Source organism: Phocoena phocoena, chromosome X, assembly GCF_963924675.1.
Source record: "Phocoena phocoena chromosome X, mPhoPho1.1, whole genome shotgun sequence".
NCBI classification, from domain to species: Eukaryota; Metazoa; Chordata; class Mammalia; order Artiodactyla; family Phocoenidae; genus Phocoena; species Phocoena phocoena.
The window spans coordinates 41,461,563-41,476,433 of NC_089240.1; the positions used below are offsets into that span (position 1 = coordinate 41,461,563).

General features: G+C 53.7%; 1 protein-coding gene across 2 annotated transcripts in view; it reads left to right on the plus strand.

Annotated features, from left to right (window-relative positions):
• The window catches only part of RBM10 (RNA binding motif protein 10), a 30,005-nt gene extending 23,020 nt beyond the window's left edge, over positions 1–6,985 (plus strand). Inside the window, exons 8-24 of one of the 2 annotated variants that reach the window (XM_065900944.1) lie at positions 1,188–1,248; positions 1,392–1,568; positions 1,952–2,109; positions 2,288–2,385; positions 2,472–2,559; positions 3,163–3,349; positions 3,454–3,596; positions 3,683–3,800; positions 3,885–3,976; positions 4,064–4,228; positions 5,220–5,369; positions 5,464–5,529; positions 5,605–5,793; positions 5,873–5,947; positions 6,237–6,343; positions 6,419–6,548; positions 6,643–6,985. In XM_065900944.1, the coding sequence (XP_065757016.1) occupies positions 1,188–1,248; positions 1,392–1,568; positions 1,952–2,109; positions 2,288–2,385; positions 2,472–2,559; positions 3,163–3,349; positions 3,454–3,596; positions 3,683–3,800; positions 3,885–3,976; positions 4,064–4,228; positions 5,220–5,369; positions 5,464–5,529; positions 5,605–5,793; positions 5,873–5,947; positions 6,237–6,343; positions 6,419–6,548; positions 6,643–6,768 (2,130 nt within the window). In that variant the 3' untranslated portion in view covers positions 6,769–6,985. Of the gene's footprint in view, positions 1–1,187; positions 1,249–1,391; positions 1,569–1,951; positions 2,113–2,287; positions 2,386–2,471; positions 2,560–3,162; positions 3,350–3,453; positions 3,597–3,682; positions 3,801–3,884; positions 3,977–4,063; positions 4,229–5,219; positions 5,370–5,463; positions 5,530–5,604; positions 5,794–5,872; positions 5,948–6,236; positions 6,344–6,418; positions 6,549–6,642 lie in introns of both variants that reach the window. The other variant, XM_065900943.1, reaches the window with a different exon arrangement.
• Positions 6,986–14,871: the final 7,886 nt, after the last annotated feature.

A 14,871-nucleotide genomic window follows, 5' to 3' on the forward strand; every position in this document is an offset into this window, starting at 1 on the left:
AGAGGTAGGGACAGAGTGACGGGGGGGCTCCATCCCTCGTGTATTTTCAGATACTCCTTGAAACTAGGGGATCTTTCTTTTCTCTCCTTTATCCACCACATGCTGTTGCTCTCCAGTCTTGTCACTTCCATCACAGAAATGCCATTCCCACTGCTCAGGCCAGTCCTCACCTCCTCCCCCACACAGTCGCCACAGGCCCCTCTCTGGTGTGCTGGCCTCTTGCCTCTTTCTCCCACTCCCTCACTGGTGACATTCCTCAAAACCACTTCTGACCACGTCCCTCCTCCTCTGCTGAAAACCCCCACAACTCTGAGCTTGAGTGTGACTCCCCTCTGTGATCTAGTGTCACCTTCCCTGTCCAGCCTTTGCTTTTGCCTCTCTCCTCACCCTCCTACACAAAATCTCTTGCTGCCTCCGCCAGCAGTCGCTTCCCAGCAAAACCAAACCAAACTCTTGGACCTCCCAGATCAAACAGCCCTGCTGACTATACCCAGCTGAGTGATCTGGGCCTCTAGGCCCGCTCCCCTCCCAGAGCCCCTGGGGGGGACCATTTCCACAGACTCACCTGCTGCCCCTCTGTGCTACATCTGCTCCCCACTGTTAGGCCAGGAGGGCAGAGGCCGTATCCTGCACGGAGCCTGGCATGGGAGCAGTGCTTAGTACGTGACCATGGATCACAGATAGAAATGTGGTGAAAGCTGGGCATCTCCAGAGGCTGCAATATCCCAGGCAGATTTATTTCTCAAGAGCGGCAGGATCCAACCCAGTCCTCGAGATGAAGGAGGGGTGGGAGTCTGGCAAGAGAGGGGCTGATGGCTTTGAGGGATAGAAATAACGAAGGTTTCTGAATAGGGAAGTACATTTTGGGAGGAGGAACCTACCAAAGGGACTTTGGAGGTGGGGGCATTTCTGGGAGTTGGTACCTCGGAGCAGGTGGCACTTGGTAACAGAGGTAGGGGAGTTATGGATCCTGAGTTGAGGGGTTGGCACTGAGGACAAATTTGAGACCATGTAAAGGGAAGATTCACGGGACCGAGGAGGACAGCCAGAGCCCCAAAGCCCCCTGCCACCCCGACCCTGGGACCTTCCCGGGGCATGGCGGGTTCCCTGGGGGATCTCTGGATCCACGTTTGGAGGGTGCAGTGGAAAGCCCCACCCCCTCTGATAGCCTGGCCTGTGCCTCACAGTGTGGCGTCCAGAACTTCAAACGCCGTGAGAAGTGCTTCAAATGTGGTGTGCCCAAGTCAGGTATGGCCCTCCTACCTCCCTCTTTCCCGGGACGTTGCTGGGAAGAGGGAGAAGGGTGAGGGGCCAGTGCTCTGGGAGGAGGGAGACCAGCCTGGGAGCCCCTTCCCCTTTGTCATTGGCCTGTCTTCTGCCGCCCCTGACAGAGGCAGAGCAGAAGCTGCCCCTGGGCGCAAGGTTGGATCAGCAGACACTACCGCTGGGTGGTCGGGAGCTAAGCCAGGGCCTGCTGCCCCTGCCACAGCCCTACCAGGCCCAGGGAGTGCTGGCCTCCCAGGCCCTGTCACAGGGCTCGGAGCCGAGCTCAGAGAACGCCAACGACAGTGAGTCAGTTGTTCCTTCCTTCCTCCCTGCCCTAGGGTGTCTAGGCTGGGCTCTCCAAGGCCAGAGAGATGGTGGTGACCAGGACTTCATCCTCCCAGGGGCCTCTGCCTGGTGGGGGGTACACACATGTAATGTAGGGAGAGCAGAGGAAGAGCATTGCCAAACTCGACTTTAGGGGTGTGTTGAGAAGGTTCTCAGCAGGTGGGTGACTGAGCTGGGACTTGGACTGACAAGCAGAGTTTATCTGAGAGGAAGAGGTGAGGGGAAGCAGCGGGCGCAAGGACGCGGAGGCCAGGGGAGAGGGAGCAGAGGGGAGCCACCAGAGGGTAGGGCCAGAGCGGAATATCAGTGGTGCTTCCTAATGCTGGGCCCCTTCCTGCAGCCATCATTTTGCGCAACCTGAACCCACACAGCACCATGGACTCCATCCTGGGGGCCCTGGCACCCTACGCAGTGCTGTCCTCCTCCAACGTACGCGTCATCAAGGACAAGCAGACCCAACTGAACCGTGGCTTTGCCTTCATCCAGCTCTCCACCATCGTGGTGAGGGCGGCACAGGGGGGGGCCGGGCAGCCAGGATCCCGGCCCCCGGGGCAGGGAGGAGGGACCCTGACCCTAGCCCCACACCGCGGCCCCAAGCCTGGAAATGGGGCAATGGAGCCGGGGACCTCCCCGGGCCTGACCCTTCTGCCCCTGCCCCCGCCACCTCCTCCCCCAGGAGGCAGCCCAGCTGCTGCAGATCCTGCAGGCCCTGCACCCGCCGCTCACCATCGACGGCAAGACCATCAACGTTGAGTTTGCCAAGGGTTCTAAGAGGTCAGGGCCCCACCTGTGTCCTTTCCCAGCTTGCCCCCCAGCTTGGGGCCTCCTGTCTCACTCCCAGTCTCTGACATCCTCCCCAGGGACATGGCCTCCAACGAAGGCAGTCGCATCAATGCTGCCTCTGTGGCCAGCACTGCCATTGCCGCGGCCCAGTGGGCCATCTCGCAGGTACTCAGAGACTCCCCTCCACCCCAGCATCCCTGTACCTGGGCCGCCTCCACCCTCCCGCTCCCTCTCTGCAAACAGGAGGGCTGGCTTGCTGTTTTGGCTTCCTGTGGCCCCGAAAACCTCTCACAGTGGTCGCCGGTGGGGGCTATGGGGTCCTCGCTGCAGCTCCCTTCCCAGGCACCTCCTCCCAGGCTTTCCTTTTCAGCGCCGTCGCGGCTGCTTTTCTGTTCTGTTTGGTAGTTGTATATCATCCTGAATTGTTACAACCTTTCTTGGTAAAAGGGAATTTATAAGTGGCTGCAAGAAAATTGGCAGATAACAATAAAGAAGGGGAGGATGGTATCTTCCTTGGTCTGACACCCAACACATATATCACGCGGCACATGTACCAGTGTCAGCCCTAGGAGCGTTTTGGCACGTCTTTGTCCCAGTCTTGTTTTTGTCACCACCCTGCTCTGCTCTGGCCGGGTGGCCCTTGTTTGAGGGCTGCATGCTTTCTGTCAGCAGACACTTGCTTCACTTGTGGGCAGACGTCTCTTAGCTGGTCCCCCTCCCCTCTGTGCCCCCTCCTCTGCTAATGAACCCCTCCCACCTGCCCCTCAGGCCTCCCAGGGTGGGGAGGGTGCCTGGGCCACCCCCGAGGAGCCACCGGTCGACTACAGCTACTACCAACAGGAGGAGGGCTATGGCGGCAGCCAGGGCACAGAGTCCTCTCTCTATGCCCATGGCTACCTCAAGGGCACGAAGGGCCCCGGCATCACTGGAACCAAAGGGGACCCAGCCGGAGCAGGTTAGCCTCAGCATCTCTCCCTGAGCCCATGGTGGGGACTGGCAAGCATAGGGGTCCTGGGCCCTGCCATTCACGTTCTCCTTTTTCCCTGTCCCCTTTTACAGGTCCCGAGGCCTCCCTGGAGCCTGGGGCAGACTCTGTGTCCCTGCAGGCTTTCTCCCGCACCCAGCCTGGTGCCACCCCTGGTGTCTACCAGCAGTCAGCAGCTGAAGCAAGTGGCAGCCAGGGCACTGCTGCCAACAGCCAGGTGAGGAAAATCAAGGGGAGGTCCTGGGGGCCATGGGGGCACTGGTAGACACTGAGCCCTGTTCCCCTGTCTTGCCCCGTGACTAGTCATACACCATCATGTCACCCGCTGTGCTCAAATCTGAGCTCCAGAGCCCCACCCATCCCAGCTCTTCCCTGCCACCAGCCACGAGTCCCTCTGCCCAGGAGTCCTACAGCCAGTACCGTGAGTAGCCATGGCCTACGGTGAGGGGTGGGGAATTCCTTAACAAAGCAGAGAGGAGTGCGACCCCCTCTTCTCACTCTCCAGCTGTTCCCGACGTCTCCACCTACCAGTACGACGAGACATCTGGCTACTACTATGACCCCCAGACTGGCCTCTACTACGACCCCAACTCTCAGGTGATAGGGCAGTCTGGGGAGTGGGCAGGGTCTGCAGTCCCCTCTTCGAGGTCTTCCCTCACACCCCTTCTCCCCCACCTCCCCCAGTACTACTACAATGCTCAGAGCCAGCAGTACCTGTACTGGGATGGGGAAAGGCGGACCTATGTTCCTGCCCTGGAGCAGTCAGCTGATGGGCATAAGGAAACGGGAGCGCCCTCAAAGGAGGGCAAAGAGAAGAAGGAAAAGCACAAGACCAAGACGGCCCAACAGGTGAACACTGGGAGTCCAGCAGTCACTGGCTGGCTGTCAGGTGTCTTCTGATGAATGCCATTCTGTCATCTGTTATCCTCCACTGCCAAGGGAGGGGATGGCGGTGGATGTGCACGTGGGCAGTAGTTGTGCCCAGGAGAGACCAGGCTCCCGGTCCAGCTCTGCTCTTTGCTGCGTGACCTTGAGCCAGGGCCGTCTCCCTCCCAGGTACATGGTAGGGCTGCCCACCTCCCTGAGGTGGCCAGTGCCATCCAAGTGTACCCTGTCTGCTTTCCCATCCCCTGGTGGGAACCTTTGTGCTGTTGGTGGCAATGTGGGCTGGTGTGGGCACGCCTGAAGCCAGGCTAGCCCTGCCTGTGGAAACAAATGCGCATGCATGCTCCTTTGGGCCCAGAACCCCACCTAAGGGTGTGTCCGTGTCTGTCTGTGTATATATATCCCAGAGAACTTCTCGCGGGCCCATCAGGGGGTGGGCAGGAAGACAACCATCGCAGTGTTCTGTGGTGGTGGGCAGTTGGCGGGAACCTCAGTGTCTTGTCTGTGGAGGAAGAATATGACAGTCTGGGTGCAACACTTAGAAGCAAGAACTACGTGTTCCTTTGGCAGCCTGGTAAATTCTAAAAATGGTGTTGTGCCTGGGGGTCGGGGTTGGGCAACGACATGGAACGTGGCATAGTATCACACGTGTAAATTAAAATTATACACAGAGCAAGCCATTCTATGCATTTTAGAACGATAAAATGAAAACACACGGCAAACCTAATAGCGTGGGTGCCCATGAGGAGAATGGGGGCACAGCTGGGGAGGGGCTTGCTGAGGAGCACTGATGACAGGACGACAGAGAAATGGGGACTTTCACTTCCGCCTCTCTCACCTTCTGCTTGAGGCTGCAGGGCAGGAAGGGGCGGGCTGCTGCAAGGGCAGAGGTTGGAGTTGGTGACCCCAGCAGTCGGAGGATTCCTAAGAGCCTCACCCCCACCCTCGCCCCTAGATTGCCAAGGACATGGAACGCTGGGCCCGCAGCCTCAACAAGCAAAAAGAAAACTTCAAAAACAGCTTCCAGCCCATCAGTTCCCTACGAGACGATGAAAGGCGGGAGTCGGCCACCGCAGATGCTGGCTACGCCATCCTCGAGAAGAAGGTGTGTGTGGCTGTCCATCCGCGCCCTGCCCCCTAGTCTTGTCATTCCTTTGGTCCTTCCGTGGAATCTGAATTTCTGTGTTCCTCCACCCCAGGGAGCACTAGCTGAGAGACAGCACACCAGCATGGACCTCCCAAAACTGGCCAGTGATGACCGCCCAGTGAGTGCCCAGGGCAGAAAGAAGGGCAGGGCTCTGAGCTAGCCAGACCAGACCTCTCACCCTCACCTTTTGCAGAGCCCACCGAGGGGGCTGGTGGCAGCCTACAGCGGGGAGAGTGACAGTGAGGAGGAACAAGAGCGTGGGGGCCCGGAGCGGGAGGAAAAGCTCACTGACTGGCAGAAGCTGGCCTGTCTGCTCTGCCGGCGCCAGTTCCCCAGCAAGGAGGCGCTCATCCGCCACCAGCAGCTCTCCGGGCTCCACAAGGTGACTGAGGGAGGCTTGGCTGGGAACCGTGTCCTGGCCCGGCCCAGCCGCTTCACTCCTCCTCCTGTCCTCCTTGCAGCAAAACCTTGAGATTCACCGGCGAGCCCACCTGTCAGAAAATGAGCTGGAGGCACTTGAGAAGAACGACATGGAGGTGAGGTGTGACCCACTCCTGGGCTCCATCCCTCGGTCCCTTACCAAGCGCTCCATCCATGTAGGCAGCTGGCGCTCAGGTTCCTCAGCTAGACACAGCCTGGCTGCCATCAGCCACTTCACGTCCTTTCCCTGCAAGGCTTCTTCCCGATTCCCCCCATGCTGGCTGCTGGCATTCACAGGACCACAGATCTGTTCGCTAGATCTAGCTCCCTGTGGGGGCCCCCCAGCTGTGCCCATGTTTCCTGCAAATAGCGATCAGCTCCTTCATTCTCACACACACTCTTCAGCAAATGAAGTACCGGGACCGCGCAGCTGAACGCAGAGAGAAGTATGGCATCCCTGAGCCGCCGGAGCCCAAGAGGAGGAAATATAGCGGCATGTCTGCGGCCTCTGTGTGAGTGCCCGGGGCCAGGTCGGGGGCCTGGGGCCGGCAGGCCAGTCACTCACACTGTGCCACTGTCTCCTGCAGGGACTTTGAGCAGCCCACGCGGGATGGGCTGGGCAGTGACAACATTGGCAGTCGCATGCTCCAGGCTATGGGCTGGAAAGAGGGCAGTGGCCTGGGCCGCAAGAAACAGGGCATTGTGACTCCCATTGAGGTGAGTCTGCGGGGATCCCATCCCCATCCTCCAGTACTCTCTGCTGTAGCCCTGGCCCCCGCCCAACCTGACAGAGTCTGCCTCCCTCACACAGGCCCAGACACGGGTGCGGGGCTCCGGCTTGGGTGCCCGAGGCAGCTCCTATGGGGTCACCTCAACCGAGTCATACAAGGAGACGCTGCACAAGACAATGGTGACCCGCTTCAACGAGGCCCAGTGAGCAGCTGCAAGACCTACTTATACTTATGTTGGGTGTCCAGCCTGGAGCAGGGGAGGATGAAATGTTGGGTGGTCAGAACAGGGGCCCTGCACCTGTTGACTGGCCCAACTCCGCAGCCAGAGAGGCCCTGACCAAGTCAGACTTTTGAGTTGGTGACTTTTATTGGAAAACTGGGCTGGGTTCATGTCTTTCTTTTTGTAATAAAAGCTGAAAAGTCCGCAGCTTGCATGTCTCTTTCTCATGTCCCAGAGTGGTTTGTGGCCCACACAGATACAGGGACATAAACACAGATGGACAAGATCTTGGTCACAGCCCCTCACCATTATCGGGTCCAGCAGGTACTCGGGTCCAGCAGGTCATGCTGTACCAGGAAACCAAGCACCACCAGGGCACCGTCAGACTTGAAGACCCTCTGGGTCACAGCCAGGACTAGGAACCCCCCATCCCCTGGCCTTGCCACCCTGCAGCTGCACTTGCTGTATGGCTGCAAGGCTAAACTGTACTTGGGTCTGGGGACAATGCCTGAGGGCATCTCTGAGTGAACAACGATAGGCACTCTGGCGCCAGTGGGCCCTGTGCCCTCAACAGGCTGATGACCCCAGAGGTGTGGAGATAAGAGAATCAGCCTGCCAGTCCCAGGGATGCCCCACCAGTTGGGTCCACCCTCGTCCTCATCCGCTCCACGGCTTTTACCACAGCACCCTATCCCTCCAGTCCCACTAACCAGTATCCACCCTGTGATTCACAAGTATGCGTGTGCTCTCAGCACAGGTCTGAGTACAGTGGAACACGAAGCTGGGGCTGCCCTCTCCGGGCCTTGTGGGGGCTGGGCTGTGAAACGGGGCCAGGAACCGCCCCTCCCCAAAACATACATGCTTTTAAGACAAGAAGGTGGAAGGGAGGTAGTGTAGGAAGAGCAAGCGGTTTAAAGCCCCTCCTTCCTCACTTAGTAGTCTGTATTATGACATCACCCTACACAAGTTGTAAGGAGAGGGATGAAAAAGCGAGGCTGGTGTAATCTTGATCCCCAAAACAGATGAGATAATTCAAGAAGAGAACATTTCAACATTTCACTTACACCTGTATATTAAAAATCCTTAATAAAGTCTTAACTACGGCTTCCCTGGTGGCGCAGTGGTTAAGAATCCGCCTGCCAATGCAGGGGACACGAGCCCTGATCCGGGAAGATCCCACATGCCGCGGAGCAGGTAAGCCCGTGCACTACAACTACTGAGCCTGCGCTCTAGAGCCTGTGAGCCACAACTACTGAGCCCATATGCCACAACTGCTGAAGCCCGCATGCCTAGAGCCCATGCTCCGCAGCAAGAGAAGCCACCACAATGAGAAGCCCGCTCAAGGAAGAGTAGCCCCCGCTTGCCGCAGCTAGAGAAAGCCTGCACACAGCAACGAAGACCCAACGCGGCCAAAAAGAAAGAAAGAAAAATTTATTTTTTAAAAATGTTAGCTAAATGAATCCAATATTATATTTAGCAAATATGTTTTGATCAAATAGTTTATCTCAGGAGTGCAAAATTGAGTCAACATTAGAGAAACTATATATGTAGTGCTCTACATTAACAGACCAAAAGTAAACAAACGTAATAATCTCAACCACAGAAAGCATTTGATAAGGTTCAAGAATCAATAAATCCATACTTACAGAAATTAATGGATAGAAGAATAAATACATGGAGGAGAAGAGAAATATCTCCTATACAGTAGAATGTCAACTAATAATCACGGCACAATGATGATGTTCTGTTAATGTTAATGAAATCTCTGGGTGCTAAAGCTAGCGGTTACACTTTGATGTAAACAGGATATTTACACAGATTCAAAGTATCTCTCCATGAGATATATGTTAGTTAATTCCAAAGGGGGAAAACAGTATCTTTACAGTAGAGAAACCTGGCAGATACCATCTTAATGAGGGGAACAAAGTGAACATTATCAGTATTAAAATCCTGAGCCATCTGATAGGACGACATGAGGAGACAGCATCACTTTTGTGATATTCCCAGGCAATATGCAGAACACGAATCTAACCACAAGGAAACATCAGACAAAGCCAAACTGAGGGACAGTCTACAAAATTCCCGGCTTATAATCTTCAAAAGTGTCAATGTCATGAAGGTCAAGGGAGCACTGAAAAACCGTTCCAGATTGAAGGAGACATCCCATTTGAATGTTCAAATGTTACCTCCTGGCTACCCCATTTAAAGTTCCAAACTCTGCCCTGCCATACTCCCTATGCCCCTTTCCTTGCATTCATTTTCTCCATGACATTTCTCAATTTCTAACATACTATAAGTTTTCTTACTTTTCTATAGTCTCCTTCACTAGAATGAAAACATCACGAGGGAAGGGACTTTTGTCTGCCTTGCTCACCACTGTGTCCCCGATGCCTCGAACAGGGTTTGGCACATACCAGACCATGGAAGCATGAATAAATACACACACCACAACTGTTCAAATCATTCTCATTCTCAAGACTCCATTTTTTAAAAAAAAATGGCTAATACATAAAGAGTCCTTAGGGACCTCCCTGGTGGCACAGTGGTTAAGAATCCACCTGCCAATGCAGGGGACATGGGTTCGAGCCCTGGTCCGGGAAGATCCCACATGCAGCAGAGCAACTAAGCCCATGCGCCACAACTACTGAAGCCCGCGGTGCCTAGAGCCTGTGCTCTGCAACAAGAGAAGCCTCTGCAATTAGAAGCCCGCACACTGCAACGAAGAGTAGCCCCTAGAGAAAGCCCGCACACAGCAACGAAGACCCAATGCAGCCAAAAATAAATAAATAAATAAATTTATAAAACAAATAAAAATAACGAGTCCCTAAAAATCCATAAGAGGTACAACAACCCAATAGAAAATGGATAAAGGAAACAGAAAATTCCCAGAAAACAAGAACTGCAAATACCTTTAAATCTATGAAAAGATGCCCAAGTTCACACCTAATAAGAGAAATACACATTATAATTACACCCGATTGGCAAACATCCAAAGGCTTGACAATCTGCTCAGTGAGGCTGTGAACCAGCTGCACTCTCATACGTGGCTGGGGGCAATGCGAATTGTACAACTCTCACCCCCACTTCCCCTTTCTCCCTGCTTTCTTACCTCCACAGGCTTTTGTTCAAGCTGTTCCCTCCGACTGGGATGCCCTTCCCTCTCACTTGGGAAAGTCCAAAGTCCAAATCCTGCCTCAATTACTCCTACTGATCCTTTTGAGGGCAATCAATTCTTCAGAGAAGTCGGCCACACCCACGGCTTCAGTTGCCACCTCTGATGGCCCCTAAATCCATCCACAGAAACTCAGATCTAGTCCCCAAACTGTTCATTCAACCAACACATACCAGACCATGGATATCTAACAGGCATCAAAAATGTAACACATCTGGGGACTTCCCTGGTGGCGCAGTGGTTAAGAATCCGCCTGCCAATGCAGGGGACACACGTTCGCGCCCCGGTCCGGGAAGATCCCACGTGCGGCGGAGTGGCTGGGCCTGTGGGCCGTGGCTGCTGAGCTTGCACGTCCGGAGCCTGTGCTCCGTAGCGGGAGGGGCCACAACAGTAAGAGGCCCGCGTACCGCAAAAAAAAAAAAAAAAAAAAGAATCCGCCTGCCAGTGCAGGGAACACGGGTTCGATCGCTGGTCCGGGAAGATCCCACATGCCGCGGAGCAACTAAGTCCGTGCGCCACAACTACTGAGCCTGTGCTCTAGGGCCCACGAGCCACAACTACTGAGCCCGCACACCTAAAGCCCCTGCTCCACAGCAAGAGAAGCCACTGCAATGAGAAGCCCGTGCACCACAACAAAGAGTAGCCCCCGCTTCCCCAAACCAGAGAAAGCCCACGTGCAGCAACGAACACCCAACACAGCCATAAATAAATAAATAAATAATGTAACGTCTGAAAACCAACTCCTGATTTTGCCCCATGCCTGCTGCTAATGGAGTATTTCCCCTGTCAATGACAACTCCATCCTTCCAGCTCAGGCTAGAAACCCTTGGGTCAGCCAGGACTCCTCTCTATTTTTCATGCGCTGTATCCGATTTCTCAGCAAATCCTGGTGTCTTTACCTTCAAAATCAATTCAAAATAGAACCCCACACACTTCCTCTTTCACCACCTTGGTCTGACCCTCTCTCATCACTACCTGGACTCTTGCAGTAGCCTTTCCACTGGCTTTTCTGCTTCCTCTCCCCCACCCTACCCCCCCACACACAGTTTGTTCTCTCTCCACAGAGAGCAGCCGGATTCTAAAATATAATTTAAATAATGTGACTCCCCTACTTAAAATCCTTTTATGGCTCCCCATGGATCTTAGAATAAAAACCAAACATCTCAGCCTGGCTTACAATGCCCTGCTTGATATGGCCTCGAATCTCATCTGCCAGTGCTCTCCCTTCCTCACTCCTCTCCAACTACACAGACATCTGTGCTCTTCCCAAACATTTCAAGAACTTCCAGCCTCAAGGCTTTGCCCCTGATGTTCCCTCTGTCTGATGCTTTCCCTCCATGTTACACGTGGTTTGCTTCCTCACTTTTCACAGGCCACCTCCTCAGGGAGTCATTCATTCCCTGACTACTTCACATGGGGTATCAGGGGAGGTCTCCCTGAGGTGAGGCAAACAATAAATCAGAAGGAAAAGATCTGATGGAAGAGCGTTCTTAACTATTGCCAGAGCAGTAGTCTCCTTGCTATGTTCTTTGCTATGTTCCCAGTGCCCTGCACTTAGTAAGCATTCAGTAAATCTTTTTCAAATGAGCAAATGTGGAGGATTTGAGGACAGGATATGTGATACAGAATTTGGGATAAGGTGATAAAGGCATTTTGTGTTAAATACCTTTGCTGTAACATCACCTTCTCAGGGAGGCCTTCCTTGACCACACTATCTAAAAATGCAACCGGTCCCCCACAGATTTCCCTTTACCTTGTTCTATTTTTCTCCACAGCATTTAGCAGTTATCACATATATACGACATATTTACATATATATTTAATTGTATATTCACATATTAATATAGGCTATACACAATGTATTTAATATGACATTTATTATATACAGATGTAACTTTTTTTTTTTTTTGCCGCAGCACATGGCTTGTGGGATCTTAGTTCCCCGACCAGGGATTGAACCCCGGCCCTTGGCAGCGAAAGCGTGGAGTCCTAACCACTGGACCGCCAGGGAATTCCCTACAGATGTAAATTATTTACATATTGACACTGGCTATCATGTTATGTAAACTGTGTAATATTAACATGTACATTTTATTAGACACAATTTATATTATATTCACATGTATCTAATATAATTTTTACTTATTTGTTACATTTATGTTCTTGTCTCTCGCTAGTCTGTCAGCTCCGTGAGGGCAAGGAAGAATCCCTGGCACCTGGCCCACAGCTCGAGCTCCAAAATGTCAAATGAATGAACTCCTTTGGCCACCTGAGCCTCAGCTTTCCCCTCTGTAGGATGGGTGTGCCTTTCCACCTGGAGGTACCCCCATGTTCCGATCCCTTTTCCTACACCTCCCCCCCTCCAGAGGGCTGCTCCCGGAACTCCACAGCCCAGGTTTACATTTTCCCATACCCGGGGCGTTCATGCCCACCACGTGCACTAGGCGCCGGCCCGACCGGACTACCACCCCCAGCATGCCTCGCGCGTTCGTGAAGTACCACCACAACCCATAGGGGTATCTGGGTCTGACAAGGGCCCTGACGGCGCAGGAGCAAGGGCGCGCGCCCCTCTAGCTAAGCATCTGTGGTACGTTCCAAACAGGGGGCCCTCCAAGGCTCCGCGCTTCCGAGCCCCGCGGAAACTCTGGCTCTTCTTGTACAACGGAGGTGGTTTGCTCTTCCGTTGCCCCGTGGCTTCGGTTCATCTCCAGCAGGAAGGCGAGGCTTCCGCCCGGCGCAGGGGGTGAGGTGGAGCACGGTACCCCCAACCCCCTGGACAGCATTTGAGGGAGGGGGCTCAATTTCGGGGATCCCCGAATGGGCATATTTAGAGGCTCTGAGCCCGGTGTGGCATTTAGAGGTGGCTGTTTTTGAGGGGACCCTTAGCAAGTGGCGTTTAGGGACTCCGGGGTGGGACTTGGGAGTCTGTTTTAAGGAGCGTCCCTCGGAGGCAGGGTTTATACCCCTTGGAGACAGGGTTTAGGGGGATGTTTGGGGAGACCCTTAGGGTTCGTGTATGAATACTCTGTCCACGAGGCAGGATTTGGTGTGCTTCCCCAAGGTAGAGGCAAAGTTTGAGGTTCCTGAACTCAGGGCGGAATTTTGGGGGGCTTGTTTCAGGAAAGGTCCTGGTGACGGTGGGAACGTTTGGGACCGACATGGCATGTGGACCTATCGAATGGCCTTTTTGACCTCTGGTTCTGTTATGATGTCTCACCGCGGAGAGACTAGACACATCTGGGCCCACAAGTTTTTTTAGGAACAGGAACACCCAGCCCAGGCTGTGGAAGTAACACCGGAACCTAGTGTGCTAGGTTCTTCCCGAGGGGACAGTGTGCCACGGGGCCTTCATGGACCGTGGCTCTATTCGTCATTCATAAGGAGGTGGGCTGTTGTGGAAGACCTTTTCTTTTGCGGTACGCGGGCCTCTCACCGCTGTGGCCTCTCCCGTTGCGGAGCACAGGCTCCGGACGCGCAGGCTCAGCGGCCATGGCTCACGGGCCCAGCCGCTCCGCGGCATGTGGGATCCTCCCGGACCGGGGCACGAACCCGTGTCCCCTGCATCGGCAGGTGGACTCCCAACCACCGCGCCACCAGGGAAGCCCTGTGGAAGACCATTTTTGCCTTTTTCGCACCTAGTCCATTGGAAGTGTCAGCATATGAATTATTCACGAGGGGGTGGATCAGCGTGCTGAAGGGGTGTGCTGAAAGGGGCGTTCTGCAGTCTGCCGGGCAAATTAGATCTCATTTATTAAGCGTAAAGGTGAGTAGCACCCCGAGTTTTCTGTGGCTTTTCTAGGGGCATTGTGCATAATTCATGAGGGGCGTAGCTTTTACGGCTTCATCTGCATGATCTGCTGTTAGCTTTCCCTTAGAGGTTTCAGGATTTAAATTTTGCGTCTCAGCGAAGGGACGAGGCCTCGCTCATTGTTCATCCCTTACGGCCCAGCAATCCCAGATTATCAGCAAAGGCTCTAGATTCAAGTCCCATCGATCCTTGCCAGCTGTGTGATCTTTGGCAAATTTTTCTGTGAGCCTGAATAAATGAGTAAGAGCATAATGGTGATCAGATTAGTTTACACTCATTTAGCACTTTATTAGCCTGTTTAATCTCCACAACAATTCTAGGTGGTAGGTTATTATTGTCCCATCTTATAGATGAGGAAACTGGGACACCGGGAGACTAAGTAATTTGCCTAAGGTTACTCAGTCAGTGAGTCTGATTCTACAGTCCAGAGTCTGTAGTCTTTTTTTTTTTTTTTTAATTTATTTTATTTATTTATTTTTGGCTGCTTTGTGTCTCCGTTGCTGTGCGCGGGCTTTCTCTAGTTGCGGAGAGCGGGGGCCACTCTTCACTGCGGTGCGCAGGCTTCTCTTTGAGGTGGCTTCTCTCGTTGCGGAGTACGGGCTCTAGAGCGCAGGCTCGGCAGTCGTGGCGCACGGGCTTAGTTGCTCCGCGGCATGTGGGATCTTCCCGGACCAGGGCTTGAACCCGTGTCCCCTGCACTGGCAGGCGGATTCCCAACCACTGTGCCACCAGGGAAGCCCCAGAGTCTGTAGTCTTAATCAAATGTCATAATGTCTCTCTCCCATCCACCCAATTCAAAGGTACTACTACTACTACTGTTAGTCATGTAGCACTGCCTGCCAGGCACTGTTCTGAGACCTTTCTACATATTTATTCATTTAAGCTTCATCACAAGGTAGGTTACTATTGTTCTCATTTTATGGGTGGGGAAACAGTGGCCCAGAGAAGTGAAGAAGTGCCTGGTCCCAAGTCACACAGCTAGTCATCGGTGGATGGAAATGATTTTTGTGAGGGTTTAAGAACTCTAAGGAGGTCACCTTTGAGCTGAGACCTGAAGGACAAGAAGGAACCGATTTCCTGCTCTGCATTCCTGAGACCAGTGGTGCAGT